Source organism: Fistularia commersonii, chromosome 2 (genome assembly GCF_037954325.1).
Source record: "Fistularia commersonii isolate RoL2024-O1a breed Wild chromosome 2, RoL_Fcom_v1.0, whole genome shotgun sequence".
NCBI lineage: Eukaryota > Metazoa > Chordata > Actinopteri > Syngnathiformes > Fistulariidae > Fistularia > Fistularia commersonii.
Window position 1 is genome coordinate 12,881,420 of NC_141285.1, and position 16,032 is coordinate 12,897,451.

At 39.4% G+C, this 16,032-nt stretch overlaps 1 protein-coding gene across 1 annotated transcript; it reads left to right on the plus strand.

Annotated features, from left to right (window-relative positions):
- Window positions 1-223: 223 nt before the first annotated feature.
- kcnk1b (potassium channel, subfamily K, member 1b) lies at window positions 224-6,238 on the plus strand. The gene is made up of 3 exons (XM_086168072.1): window positions 224-718; window positions 2,459-2,854; window positions 4,153-6,238. The coding sequence occupies exons 1-3, from the start codon at window positions 364-366 to the stop codon at window positions 4,407-4,409; spliced, it is 1,008 nt and encodes a 335-aa protein (XP_086024198.1). The 5' UTR covers window positions 224-363; the 3' UTR covers window positions 4,410-6,238.
- Window positions 6,239-16,032: the final 9,794 nt, after the last annotated feature.

Sequence of the window (16,032 nt, forward strand, 5' to 3'; positions counted from 1 at the left end):
CTACTCCTCTCTCTACCTTTAATCACCCGAGAAATTTTCATTCTTATCATTTAATTAATATAATTTAAGCCAAATTATTTAAGAATTAACTATCGGACCTGCTAAGGTAACGCATATCGAATGCAACATCCAGTATAATTATGAGAGGACTGTTAAATACGATGGCACGTAAATCCATCTACTTCCAGTGAAAATTTCGTAGAGGGAGGCGAACTATCATCATTTGAGCCTTTTGTTGTAGGACACTCCCCGTGGTATTTATTTAGACAAATAATATAACCCATGAGGCGTTTTAATTAACGGTCAAAGACCATTATATTTATTTCGACTATAAACACAAGGCAGTTGTAGTACCACTTAAGAATGCTTCAGTCACTAGCCAGCAATTCGTGCGTGCGGCTGATACAGAGTCACAAATCGACATGGTATTTCGTGTCTCTGGTAGTGGGATATCTGCTCTATCTTGTATTCGGCGCTGTTGTATTTTCGTCGGTCGAACTACCTTGTGAAGACCTCCTTCGCCAGGACCTGAGGGCCATGAAAAAGCAGTTCCTTCAGGAAAACGAGTGTCTATCCGAAGAGCGTCTGGAGAGGTTTCTAAAGAAAGCCCTTGATGCCAGTAATTATGGGGTTTCCATCCTGAATAACGCTTCTGCTAACTGGAACTGGGACTTCACCTCCGCGCTGTTCTTTGCTAGCACGGTGCTCTCCACCACAGGTAAGATACGTCAATGGCTCTAGCTTGAGCAGCAGACAATGTAGGACGATCTGTTGTGTAGACTGTTTCAGTGTTGCTGAATGTTTTCACTTGCTTTTCTTACCTTTTTTCTCTGCACATTTAAATACAATATTAGATAGAACCTTAGGTCCCCCAGGCCTCTCTAAGCAGGGCACGTGATACAATAATTGTGTAGGAATCTGTCACGCTGATCAGTATTGATACACTTGCCAATCAATTATCGGCCATGCCAAATGTTACCATGGAGACAGATCACGTATAGCTTTGGGTGTCTTCTGTGTGCCTTGACAGGAGACAGAGCTTGTGATGATAAGGTAGTGCTGTTTTTTTTCGAAAAAGGTTCACATCTGGTAGGTAAACACAATTGCCAAAGTTTTCATTTTGTGACACCAATTTCAGCATTGTGATGGAACGCAATGCACAGTTTCAGATCTTAAACCAGTGTCAAAAAAGGGGGGTGACGTGTTTCACTACTGCCTGAAACCATGTGGTTTCTTGTTTTGCCGTTTTTGGATCAACGGTTTCGCCATCAAAACATCCATTATTGAGCATGATTTTAAAGCCCAGTCATAGAATCAAGTTTAATAATTAATAGTAATAATTTATCCTTCATTAAACCCTTGTGGGGAAATTTGTTCTCTGCAATTAACCCATCATGGATGAATCATGAGCAGTTGGCTGCATTGGAATAGCACCCGGGGAGCAGTTAAGGGTTCAGTGTCTTGCTCGACGACACTTCGACAAACTAGGAGGAACCGGTTATCGAACCAGTAATATTCAGTTCAAACGACGAATGCTCTCTCCCCTGTTTATTTAAGTTTATTAACTATTATGCTATGCATTGTATTTAGTTTCAGTGACAGGGTTACACAGACATAACCTTTTGTCTCTGCCAAAATCATCTTTATTTGCCCATGGCAAAGAATAATAGTCAGTTACATTTCAGCAGATACTGTTGAAGCCAACATTTGTACTTGATAGGCAGAGGGATGGGTGTGTGTGACAAGGCTCTCTGCACAGATGTTGTAATTTTTGTTATCTATTATTGCTCAATAGAACATGACTTGTAGATTGCTGTTAGACTAGAACTTTAGTACATCTGCATGGCAGCAGTAATCTTTGTGGGTTCATCAAAAGAGCACATAAGTTATACAGCTGCCCGCTGTACTCTTGTTGTCTCAACAACACTGTGTTGAAAGCTAAACAGCAAACTACTAGGGATTAAGATCATATATACTTCTAATGATTGGTTCTTCGTAATAGCCTGGAATTTTATTAATTTGTATTGGTACAATTTTTTTTTCTTTTGTAATGCCTTTTCTATTACTTTTCATAACAGCTGTCAACTATAGCATTGAAACATAAAACCAGGCTCTATGATGGTACTTCTTTAAGTTTTATTTTCACTGGGCAAAAAAGCACAGGTTCTGTGAGTGAGTTCTGAAGTAGTTGAAGACATTTTCTTCTCCTTTCGGCTTTTCCCTTCAGGGGTCGCCACAGCGAATCAACCTTCTCCATCTAACCCTATTCTCTGGTTGTTTGTAGGTTGTTGTTTTTTGATTCTTTGATGTGAGGCTTGATTTTTTTCTTTCCATATAACAAAGCACCTCATTCAGTTTTAATCAAATTCTCATAAAATGAAAACAATAATGAGAAAAAAAATAAATGTTGTGTTTGGAATAGAAATATCATCAGATGTGTGTTTGTGTTTCCTTGCAGGGTATGGACACACAGCACCTCTCTCAGATGGTGGCAAGGCCTTCTGCATCATCTACTCTGTGATTGGCATTCCCTTCACTCTCCTTTTCCTTACCGCTGTGGTGCAAAGGATCATGGTGTACAGCACACGCAGGCCGATTATGTACATCCATACGCACTGGGGCCTGTCCAAGCCTTTAGTGTCCATAGTTCATGCAATTCTTCTTGCTGCACTGGCCGTCACATGCTTCTTCCTCATTCCTGCTGCCATCTTCTCCGCACTGGAGGAGAACTGGAACTTCCTGGAGTCTTTCTACTTCTGCTTCATTTCTCTCAGCACCATTGGCCTTGGGGATTATGTACCGGGAGAGGCTGTTAATCAGCGTTTCAGGGAGTTCTACAAAGTGGGCATCACCGGTGAGTGATTATGGTTGGATTTATTTTATATTAAGAGCCCAATCAGTCCATCAGACAATGTTTTTACATATTGTGTTAGTTAATAAGATTAAGACTGCTGATCAAAATTATTCACACAAAACAACCTGATTACCGTCTTGTTTATTTTTTCCCCATCAAAAAAAAAATGTGTTGCTTAGATACTGATGTAAGGTTGAATGTTGGTTGTGATATCAGCATTATGATGTTTAATGACAGCTATGTGCTAAAGACTACTGGCAACTGCTTATGTTTGAAAACCAGCCTATACCTTTTTTTCCAAATGCCCAAATAATAGCATTCACCAAAAGTGAGTAGCTGGTTGGTGCAGTCTATTAAACAGTATCACATTTTAAAAGTACTGTAACTCTTGTATGATAACATTTTAATGCAACTCAACTGTTGCAACTGATGTCTAATACAAGGTCTGTCTAAACTGTGCATGATGCAATTAATGTAGTGTAGCAGTTGTGGTCAGGACTAACCACAAAGAGTTGATGTGTTCCACAGCAGGTATACTGTCAACGGCAAAGCATATTTAAGAACTCAGTTGCTTCCAGTTTCAAGCACTTAGTTTTTCCTGTCTGTCTGTCCGTCCGTCCATCTGTCCGCCCGCCCGCCCAAGTACCTATCTATCTATCTATCTATCTATCTATCTATCTATCTATCTATCTATCTATCTATCTATCTATCTATCTATCTATCTATCTATCTATCTATCTATCTATCTATCTATCTATCTATCTATCCATCTATCTATCTATCTATCTATCTATCTATCTATCTATCTATCTATCTATCTATCTATCTATCTATCTATCTATCTATCTATCTATCTATCTACCTACCTACCTACATTCAAAAATGTGAAAGACAATTTCACATTTTTGAATCCTTGAATCCTTCTGCATGTTTATCATAGTTGTGTAATATTTCTCATATAACACTGCTACTGACAATTGGGCATTTCTTGACCTTTGGAAAATGTTGAAATGGACAGTTCTGAACAATGTCTGAAAATGTTACCTCTCCCTCATCAGAATGTTCACTCAAGTACAGTACTTGCTTTCTGTTTTTGAAAACATGGTTAGCTCTTCACTGCCCTCTTGTGTCATTCTGCATAACAAACGCTTTCTTTAAAAAAAAATAAAAATAAAGAATTTTGAAACTGGTTCCAGAATGCATCCAGAAAATCATGTTACCTATTGCATTTTAAATTTTTTTTCACCGCACTCCAAATATTTCTAATGGTTTCCTCACCTTTGTGTTTATCTTACCAGTCTACCTAATTCTGGGGCTGATAGTCATGCTGGTAGTGTTGGAGACCTTCTGTGAGTTGCAGCAACTGAAGCAGTTGAGGAAGATGTTCTATCTAAAGAAGGAGAAGCCACAGGACCGCCTGGCCATTTTGGAGCACGACCACCTGAACTTCAGTAATATGGCTAACAGGGACATATCTCACAATGAGGACAAGACGCAAATGTTTGTGAGTGTGCCAAGTCTGTCCTCTCCCAACGATGATCCGATATGCCAATAATTGGAACAGAAAAGAGATATTAAAGGATTAATACTTTGAATTATGAATGAACGACAACAACCAAATGAAATGAGTTGTTCATAAGCTGTAGGTATCTTGTTGAGCTCATCACTGCAATTTCATTTGTTGATTTAGTCAGTTCAAGTCAAGAAAAAAAAATCTTTTAGCATAGCCTACAATAATGAAAATATACTCCTGAGGTTAAATTACATTGAGATGATGAATAATTTATATTTCATTGCAGCCTATAAAAGCATGATCATGGTTAAAAGAATGTGTCTTGCTATATTTATGACTCATGATGCTCAGCTCCTTCATGAGCTGTGTTTTATTTAAAAGCATATGCAGGAATATTTTTAGAAAGTAATCCATCTCTTAAAGTTGTTGAAATATAAGGCATTTTTTGTTGTGTCCAAGAAAACAGCACATAAATATTCCATTACATTAATATATACTTGACTGCAATAGTATGTGAATTTTGCTTTATCACGTAGATGTCTTGAAATATACAATATAGTTCCATCAACATTTTAACATCACCATTTCCAATGTTTGAATGTTATCGAACCACAGAGTCAAGTATGAGTCACAAATATTGTGTTAACATTATTTATGACTTGTATGACATACTTACTGATACTTAAATGACTGGATGGTTGTGTTTGCCTTGTAAATAATTCTTGAAACATTCTATTTAGTTTAATTTGAGTTATTTGCCACTGTTGATGTTAGAAAAGGTATATACTGGAAAAGCTGTCATGCAGCATCATGGTTGAAAAATTTTGTAGTCAGTGTTTAATAAAGGATTTTGGAGAATAGGCAGAGAATTAAGTTTCAAAAAGTATAGAATTTGGTAGAGGATGGCAGACATACAGGGAGAAAAGAAGATCAGTCCATTGGAGACACTGTTTGTTTCCGACACATTATTCCTCCGTATTGGAATGTCTGTGTAAACAAAAATCCTTTTTTTTCTATGGCAGTACTGTAGGATGTCATTGTGAAACTGGCTTATGCCATATTGGTTTTGTGTTTTGCTGAATAATCTATGTTTTGCTGTTAAGCATACCGGGTATGTGTTGTGACATTTCATCATTAGGGAAAATGCTCATCTGTTGTCATGTATATAAATGTCATTCACTGTCTCAGAGTTGTTCATGTGTAGATGAGCACTATCCTTATTGACTTGTCTGAATGGTCTAATGTGTGCAAAACTGTGAGAAGGGAAGTGAGGTTAACCTGGCTTAAAAAGGGAACACCAAATGGCTGGCCTGTACTATTCACTTTCAATGATCAGTGCTAAATTTGTACAGAAACATGAACTGAACTAGCAAGAAGCACAAAGAGAACAGCTAGTTTCGATCACTCCAAAAGAAAATAGATCATGGTTTATGAGATCTAATCTTTGTTAAAACATGATATTTTAATGTAATACACGTCCTTTTAATTGTGGATGATCTCTAAAGGTTTCTTAATTGCTCTGGGAAAGAATTGTTTAAGAGGGACTATTTTTTTCTATACAATTTGAATGTAGACACTGTATATTTTTAAATGGCACGATGAAGGTCTAAACATTTCAAAGGTAAATGTGCAGTCAAACTGGCATAATAAGACTTGAAACAAACAATTATAACACAGATGGAGTTTAGCTAAGCAACCCACCTAATAATCTGTGGTCAGATTCCAAGTCTGTGTATTAACGCTTGAACGTTTTATGGAAAGCACCCATGTATTTTTCAAGGAAGTTAAAAAATATTTATATATATTTCTAGCCTGCGGGGTAATGTATGAACAGAAATATTGGGTTTAATGGCATTATCCATCCTCCAATACTCTTGTGACATGTAAATGTTAACGTTGACAAGGTGGGGTAACGCTTTGTATAATGAAGTTTGTAACACATTTGGTACTAGCCTACACTGTCCTAATACGCCTTATGAGATGCTTGCTAACATCCCTCTTGCTAACTGTTAATGATGTTCTCGAAAAAGCATAAAGAATATACTTACATTGCAATACAAGAAATCAGTAAAAATTATTAGGGTCTTCATAATTTCATAGACTGTGTTCAAACAACTAACAATTAGTGATAAACTCCAACTAGGACATTTTTTGACAGCAGTCTAATAGTCCAGAAGACTTGATATGTAATTATTTGAAACTTTGACCTCTTAATTTGTTGCTTTATGATATCAGTAAATATTTTGCTGGTAATTAACACTCTGTTTGTATTACTATTATTTACAAATTTCAAAGCCTTTTTGCAGATATCAGGTCTAAAATGAATAACCTTAGTGAAGTTTGCTAAATACTATTAGATGGTCTTATTGTTAGTCAACTCTTGTTAAATCAGCTTTTACATATTATTGATGACTGTCTTTAAAGCCAAATTAGCACCTCAGTACAATTTTCTAACATGTATAACAAGGACATCAGTATAAACTTTTCCTCATGTTGTCATTGGGACATGGATTTTTTTTCTGTATGTAGTTCTGGCCTCATCTCTCATTATTGTCACATTGTCACATCAAGACGGTCGTAGCCTTTTATGAAGTCTTGAATGTAATGTTTTTTATGCTGTTAGAGATTTGATTTAAGCCCTAACCAGATGCTGAGTTTAAAGGTGTCAATGTTTTTAACATTGTGTACATTTTTATAAGCTAGCTATTGCTGTGTCATTATATGATTTATTACAGTTTTATATTCCATTGGATTTTTTGAATTTTCATCACCAGTCTAGGCCTTCATGTAAACTGTGATGCTCTGAAACGGTTTTATTGCCTGTTAAGTGGGGGAACTTTTTCAGGTTGGGTTTTTTCTGTGAAATGTGACATTGTTCACTTGCGAATGTTAAGGTTGTGACCTTACATTATCTTCATTGACAACAGTGTTTGTTATCATTAACTTGTGATGAGATATCATGAGGTACTTCTTATTTCAGGGAGTGAATATTTTGTCATGGATTACAAATGGAAACAATTGTTTATATATGCTGACAAAAATGTTGCTGTAGGAAAACCGGTAAAAGACAGTTTTTGTCCATGTCTTTTCAGTTATTCCAATGCATATAGTAATTTGCCTAGTGACGTATTTTGGTGTCACTGATATTAATAGTTCTATGTGATACTCATTTTGATGTGAGAAACCAGTTCATCAACTGTATAATATCAGTGTCTTAAATAAAGTGTTGGTTGTAAATCTTTAATCACAAAAGTGTGTTTCTTAACTATTCAGAACTCTGAATTTACTTATGCTGTATTCCAAATCTATTGGCACATCATCTTAACTCAATTAAAAGATTGATCTAAACAAAATATGTTAGTTTTAATGTTTTCAGGATTTGGTACGAAGGGGTCTTGGGTAGCTTTGAAGGATTTAAATATTTTGCACTTCAATGCTTCATATTTGAGACTTCTCCTTTCAGCTTTTCCCTTCAGGGGTCGCCACAGTGAATCTACCTTCTCTGACCCTATTCTCTGTATCCTCCTATCTCACACCAACTACCTTCATATCCTCTCTCTCTACGTCCATAAATCTTCTCTTTAGTCTTCCTCTAGACCTCCTGCCTAGCAGCTCCAATTCCAGCATCCGTCTACCATCTATGATCACTATTCCATCTCTGTACATGACCGAACCATCTTAGTCTGGCTTCTCTGACCTTCTCTCCAAATCATCTAACGTGCTGTTCCTCTGATAAACTCATATGCATCCTGGTCACTCCCGAAGAGAACCTTAGCATCTTCATCACTTGTTAATGTTTCTAGGCCATACAGGATCACGGGACAGGATCTGGTCTCACCACTGTCTTGTACACATTTCCTTTCATTCTTCCTGACAGTCTTCTATCGCATGGTACCCCCGACACTTGTCTCCACCCATTCCAACCAGCTTGAACCTCTCTTCACCTCTTTTCCACACTCTCCGTTTCTCTGGACCGTTAACCCCAAGTACCTGAAATCCTCCAACTTCTTGATCTCCAGTCCCTCTAGCCTCACCATTCAGCCCATGTTCCTCTCATTCACACACATATACTGTCTTGCTGCAACTACTCTTCATTCCTCTCCTTTCCAGAGCATACCTCCACCTCTCTATATTTTCCTAAACCTGTTCCCTGCTCTCACTAAAGATCACAATGTCATCTGCAAACATCATGGTCCATGGAGAATCCTGTCTAACCTCATCAGTCAGCCTGCCCATCACCACTGCAAACAAGAAGGGGCTCAGAGCTGATCCCCGATGCAGTCTCACCTCCACCTTGAACTTCTCTTTTACAGCTCCAGCACACCTCACCAATCTCTCACAGCTAGCATACATGTCCTGCACCAGTTTAACATACTTCTCTGCCACTCCAGACCTCCTCATGCAATACCAATACCAATACCTCATGCAGAGTTCCTCTCTTGGCACCCTGTCATGTACTTTTTCAAGGTCTACAAAAGCTCAATGCTGCTGCCTCTGACCTTCTCTCTACTTCTCTATTAGCATTCTCAAAGCAAATACTGCATCTGCGGTAGTCTTTATCAGCATTAAGGCAAACAGCTGTTCACAAATGCTGACTCCTGCTCAGTCTAGTTTGCACTACTCTCTCCCATAACATCATTGTATGGCTTATCAACTTTATACCTCTATAGTTGCCAATACTATAGAATACAATACTGCACATCCCCTTTTTCTTAGAGATAGGCACCATCACACTTCGTCTCAAATCCTCAGACGTCTTCTCACACTCTGCTGTTGAATAATGTGGTCAGAAACTCTACCACTGCCTCTGTCTGGCTACACTCCCACCTGCCACCACTTGGCAGTCACTGATCTCTTTCAGGTTACCTTGTCTATGCAAGATGTAGTCTACCTGTGTGTTCCCATCTCTGCTCTTGTAAGTTACCCTATGTTTCTGTCTTTTCTGGAAAAATAATTCACTACAGCCATTTCCATCCTCTCTGCGAAGTCTACTACCCTCTGTTCCTCTGTCTTCCTGTATTGTATACCAAATCTGCCCATCACTTTTTCACCCCCTCTATTGCCTGCACCAACATGCCCATTGAAATGTGCACCAATTACCACTCTCTCATATCTGGGGATATTCTTCATCACTTCATCTAGCTTATTCCAGAACTTCTCCTTCTCCTATAACTCACATCCCACCTGTGGGGCATAGTCACTAACAACATTGAGCAATACAACTTATTTTTTCCAGTTTCAGACTCATAAGTCTATCAGCTTCAGATTCATAAGTCTATCAGCTTCTAACCTTACTTCCTCTCTAACTGGTCTCCTGGACACACAGTATATCCACTTTCCTTCTCTGCATCATGTCGACAAGCTCTCTACCTTGTTCTGTCATAGTCCCGATATTGAAGTCCTCTAATCTCAGTCCCGGACTCTTGCCTTTCCTCTTCTCTCTGTGCTTCCAAACACGCCTTCCTCCTCCCCTTCTTTGACCCACAGTATCCAAATTTCCACTGATACTCTGTAGGTCATTGGTATCAGTGGCGATCGTGTTTAACTCGAGCCTCGACCAATCCGGTCTGAGATTATTAGGTTTTATTCACATTTTTGGTTTTGGCAAAAGTTTTATGCCGGATGTCCTTCCAGGCATAACCCTCTGCATTCATCTGAGCTTGAAACCAGCTCAGGGAAACACTGGCCTGTGCTCCCTCGAGGCCGGCTCAGGGAGACAGTGGCCCGTGCCGCCCTGAGGCTGCATTAATACTTAATACTTGAATACACAATCATTAATATGCAGTGAGTGTTCAGCACTTTATGTCCACTGCAAAGCAAACCACTAAAGTCATGCTCATAGAAAATGGCACAAAAAGGGGCAAAAAAGTCACGGTTTGCCCATCAGACAAATCCAATCTGCACTTCTTCAGAGATTCTTTTTTTAAACTGGCTACAGCATAACCCATTTTATAACAGTTTATAACTGTTAAACTTAAACAACCAACATCCATAGTGATGTATAGATATTTTCAGCAGCACAGTGTCTTGTGTTTTAGGACACAAATCATGTGCTTTCTACAGATAGATCCAACAAATGCATAAAGCCAGCAAAGTGACCTGCAATTTAGGACAATGCATACTGTAATGACTCGCTCTTCCCCTACTTTTTTCACTTTGTGATCACACACGAATCCATGCAAGTTCAACTGTCAGCAGACCCAACGGAGCTGAAAATCATGGTGTACTGGGGCAGAACAGGACTATTCCCTCAAGGCAAAGCTCTACACACTGGACTGAAATGTACCAGCAGCTTTTTGTCATTAATATTGCTGTTTGATCTTCCTCTTTTCATATGCATGAAGGTAACTACCTGAGCTGAGCGGACATGATAAAAAAGACTACAGCCTTATATAAGTGTCCTGCGATCAGAATAATTGAATCTGTGTTTGTGAAAAAGCAACTCCACTGAACATTTGTCTGTTGGAGCTTAAATGCTGTTCTGTGTAAACAATGTCACAATGATCTGATCCAGGGTGCTTCGCATGGATCATATACACATTTTACAAAGCAAAAGAGGTAAACACACTAAAGGCACACCAAGGAACACAGTGTGTATAACTACATTTCATCAATTTTTTTTTCAATTTTTTATACACTAGTGGTTCCAATAAGGTCTGAGGGTCATTCAGGACAAAATTGTGGATTTACTGCCCGACAGCAACAATTTCTGATGGTAGCGCAACTCTATTTATATCCTGTCACACACACACTGGGACTATGGAAATACAGGAGGCCTCAAGCACAAAAGATTCCCAGTGCAAACTCAAACTGCTCTCATTTTCAGCTACAAGCATGATGCTGTAATATTCTGCTGCAAAGTGAGCTTTCATTAATGTGACTTGAATTACATCACATACATATGGAAATTTGCATTAGATGTGTTTTGCTCATCCAACATTCTTGGCATGAGGCTAGATATTTTATATCTATAATGGGATATACTGTATACACTGTCTGCAACTGGAACTTCCATGCTGCTACTGTCAACATGGTCATATAGAATAAGACAAAAAAATAGGGCCAGAAAGGGAGAGGGGAGGTTACTGAATGGTAATTCAGTGTTTCAACTACAGCATGGAATCTTTTTCTTCACAACAAGCCTGCTCTTGTATTCCCCTCCCTGCAGTGTAAGACAACATCAGGACTGACATTTAATTCTTATTTTACTTCACACTTGTGTAAATCTCAATCTAGTTTCCTCGACTCTTTCCGATAACTTCATTGCATGGCTCATCATCTTTATCCCTCAATAGTTACCACAATTCTGCAAAAATGGGCACCATCACACTTCGTCTCCATTCCTCAGGTATCTTCTTATGTTCTAAGACGCTGTTGAATAATCTAGCCAGACACTCTATCATTGCCTCTCCTAGACACTTCCATACCTTCACAGATATATCATCAGAACCAAGTGCCTTTCCACTCTTCATTCTTTGAAATAACTAACATCACTTTTACTAATCTCTGCTACTTTGTGGTCTACAATAGACACCTCCTTTACCCTTGCCTCTCTTTCATTTTCCACATATCTTTGCTACCTCTATCTTTACCTTACGCTGTTCCCTTCAGTCTCCTCAGTGTCCCACTTTGTCTTAGGTAACTGCTTTCTCTGTATATTCTCTGTCACTTCCTCATTCTAACACCCATTCTCCTTATCTACTTTCCTTCCAGGCGGCATACCAAGTACTCTTCTTCCTGTCTTCCTGATCACATTACCTGTAGTGGTCCAGTTATGAGATGAGAGATGAGAGATGAGAACAACTTTATTTATCCCGAAGGAAATTGTTGTGCCAGAGTTTCGAGTAAAAAACATAACAGTAATAGATAATAGTAGAAAGGAGGAAGAATAAGAAATACAATGGAATATGAATTATCTGGAAGTTATTTATCTGTTATTTAGTTGTTCAGTTAGTTATTTACTTGCTTACTAAAATTTTAGGAGGTTATTTAGTTAGTTATCTGGAAGTTAATTATCTGGAGTTATCTGGAAGCTCTCCCTGACCACCCAGAGCCCTTCTCAACTTCTCCCTGAAAACCATACAACACTCCTCAGTTTTCAGCTTCCACCACTTTGTCCTCTGCACTGCCTTTTTCCTCTTGATCTTCCTTTTCATCAGTCATCCTACAAACCAGCATCCTTTGCTGTCTACACCCCCACCTACTGCTACTTTGCAGACACTAATCTCCTTCAGATTACCACAAAATGTAGTCTACCTGCATGCTCGTACCTCTGCTCTTATTAGATATTCTATGTTTCTGTCTTTTCTTGAAACAGAAGTATTCACTACAGCAATTTCCATCCTTTTTGCAAAGTCTACCACCATCTGTCCCTCTGCATTCCTATCCTTGATACAGACTCTACCCATACCTTCTTCATCCCCTTTATTGCCTGCACCATCATGCCCACTGAAGTCTGCACCAATTACCACGCTCACATCTCAGAGAATATTCTACATCACTTCATCAAACTCATTCCAGAACTTCTCCTTCTCCTCTAACTCACATCAGATCTGCAGGGCATAGCCACTAACAGCAATTAGCATCACACCTCCAATTTCCAGTTTCAGACTCATTAGTCTATCTGACATTCTTTTCACCTTCAGAACATTCCTAACAAACTCCTCCTTCAAGATAACTCCTATTCCATTTCTCTTCCTGTCAGTACCACGATAGTACAATTTAAAGCCTGCAATTCAGAGCTGCTAGCCTTACTACCTTTCCGCCTGGTCTCCTGGACACACAGTATATACGCCTTCCTTCTCTGCATCATGTCAACCAACTCTACTTTTTACGATCATCGTCCCAGTGTTCAAAGTCCATACTCACAGTCCCAGACTCCTGCATTTCCTCTTCTCTCTCTGCTTCCAAACATGCCGTACTTCTCTCCTTCTTTGACCCACAGTGTCCCGATTTCTACTGGTACCCTGTAGGTTATTGGCAGTAAGGACAGTAAGGAGGGAGAGAATGATCTGTCAGGTTGGCAAAACAGAGAGATAATGATGGAAAGGATGTACAGCAGGTTTGGGTGATTAAGGATAGAGAGGGAAATGTACTGACAGATGCCAGAAGAGTGATGGGAAGACGTAAAGAGTACTTTGAAGAGCTGATGAATATGGAAAATGAAATAGAGGCAAGGCTAGAAGAGGTGACTATTGCAGACCACAAAGTAGCAGAGACTCGTAAAAGTGAAGTGAGGAAGGCATTGAAGAGGATGAAGAGTGGAAAAGCAGTTGGTCCTGATGATATACCTGGGGAGGTGTGGAAGAGTCTGGGAGAGGCAGCGGTAGAGTTTCTGACTGGATTATGCAACAGGATCTTAGAGAGTGAGAAGATGCCTGAAGAATGGAGATAAAGTGTGATGGTGCCTATTTCTAAGAATAAGGGGGATGTGCAGAATTGCGGCAACTAGAAGGATAAAGTTAATGAGCCATACAATGAAGTTATGGGAAAGAGTAGTGGAAACTAGACTGAGAGCAGAAGTCAGCATTGTTGAACAGCAGTATTTCTTCATGCCCAGAAAGAGTACTACAGATGCAGTATTTACTGTGAGAATGACAATAGAGAAATACAGAGAAGGCCAGAGGGAGCTGTATTGTGTTTTTGTAGACCTAGAATAAGCATATGACAGGGTGCCAAGAGAGGAGCTCTGGTATTGTATGAGGAGGTCTGGAGTGGCAGAGAAGTATGTTAGACTGGTGCAGGACATGTATGCTAGCTGTGAGAGATTGGTGAGGTGTGCTGGAGCTGTAAAAGAGAAATTCAAGGTGGGGGTGAGACTTCATCAGGGATCAGCTCTGAGCCCCTTCTTGTTTGCAGTGGTGATGGGCAGGCTGACTGATGAGGTTAGACAGGATTCTCCATGGACCATGATGTTTGCAGATGACATTGTGATCTTTAGTGAGAGCAGGGAACAGGTTGAACAAAATCTAGAGAGGTGGAAGTATGCTCTGGCAAGGAGAGGAATGAAGAGTAGTTGCAGCAAGAAAGTATACGTGTGTGAATGAGAGGAACCTGTGTGGAACGGTGAGGCAACAGGGAATGGAGATCAAGAAGTTGGAGGATTTCAGGTACTTGGGGTCAACAGCGTAGAGCAGCTGAGAGTGTGGAAAAGAGGTGAAGAGAGGTTCAAGCAGGTTGGAATGGGTGGAGAAAAGTGTCAGAGGTACTATGTGATTGAAGACTATCAGCCAGAATGAAAGGAAATGTATACAAGACAGTGGTGAGACCAGTGATGCTGTATGGCCTAGAAACAGTTATAACAATGAAAAGACAGGAGGCAGAACTAGCGGTCACAGAGATGAAGATGCTAAGGTTCTCTTTGGGTGTGACAAGGATGGATAGGATCAGGAATGAGTCCATCACATGGACAGCACATGTTAGATGTTTTGGAGAGAAGGTCAGAGAAGCCAGACTGAGATGGTTCGGCCATGTACAGCGGAGGGATAGTGAATATATTAGTAGACGGATGCTGGAATTGGAGCTGCTTGGCAGGAGGTCTCGAGGAAGACCAAAGAGAAGATTTATGGACGTAGTGAGAGAGGATATGAAGGTGATTGGTGTGAGAGATGAGGATACAGAGAATAGGGTTAGATGGAGAAGATTGATTCGCTGTGCGACCCTCGAAGGGAACACCCAAAAGAAGAAGAAGACCCTGTAGGTTATTGGCACCAATGACTGTTGTTGTTAACCTTGACCAATCCAGTATAAGATTCTTAGGTTTGATTTGCATATTTGATTTTGGCACAAGTTTTGTGCCAGATGCCCTTCCTGACGCAACCCTCTGCATTTATCCAAGCTTGGGACCGGTTCAGAGAGACACTGGTTTGTGTCCCCTTGAGGTTGCATTTTTGAAATGTCCCCACTGTGAGATGTATAAGGGCAAATTCTATTCTATTCTATTCTATTCTATTCTATTCTATTCTATTCTATTCTATCCTATCCCCCAAATTGCAAAACAAACTGAAAAGCAGACGTTTGTGAAAATGCAAAGCAGCTTCAAGACAAAACAAAAATAAGAATGACATGTCCACTATACCAAGTGACACATTGCACAATATTGTATATTTACAAAGCAAGACATACCTCTTTTTGACATCAAATCTAACCATTAAGCATTAATTTAGTGAATAATAATGGATGTATGCACAGTATCTATGAGCTGATTATGAGAAAAATTCTACTTTTTAATATTGTATCATAGTTAATCTATTTCAGTGTTGTCTTAATATAGATAGTCTCACAAAAAAGACTGCATGGATCTTCTAAGGCTTTTATCATATATTTTTAACCTGTTTTCATTTGACAGTAAAACTAAAAAGAGAATATCTAAGAATGGAAATGAGGCCAGTCAAGACCAGCTCGTAAAGAGGAGAAAAGATGCCCTTCCTTCCTGTAGAAGTCGTTTTTCAGGCAGCTAACTGGTTCATGATGTTGACACAAGCAAGCATCCATTGAGATTCTTCTGGCTACTCTCCAGCTGTGTCTGTCAACATATAAACAAATGCAATAGAATGACAAATATACCCTCAAGAATTCACACTGGCTCCTGGGACAACAGGGTGCTGTTTCCATAAAGGTCAACCTCCATTTTTTCTGAAATAACATTGTAGCAGGTAAATGTGTG

Bases quoted from the DNA above. Each gene is read 5' to 3' on its own strand.
- kcnk1b (XM_086168072.1), top strand. From the start codon at position 364: ATGCTTCAGTCACTAGCCAGCAATTCGTGCGTGCGGCTGATACAGAGT. The intron at 719-2,458 runs GTAAGATACGTC...GTTTCCTTGCAG, and splicing joins CACGGTGCTCTCCACCACAG to GGTATGGACACACAGCACCT. The intron at 2,855-4,152 runs GTGAGTGATTAT...TTATCTTACCAG, and splicing joins CTACAAAGTGGGCATCACCG to TCTACCTAATTCTGGGGCTG.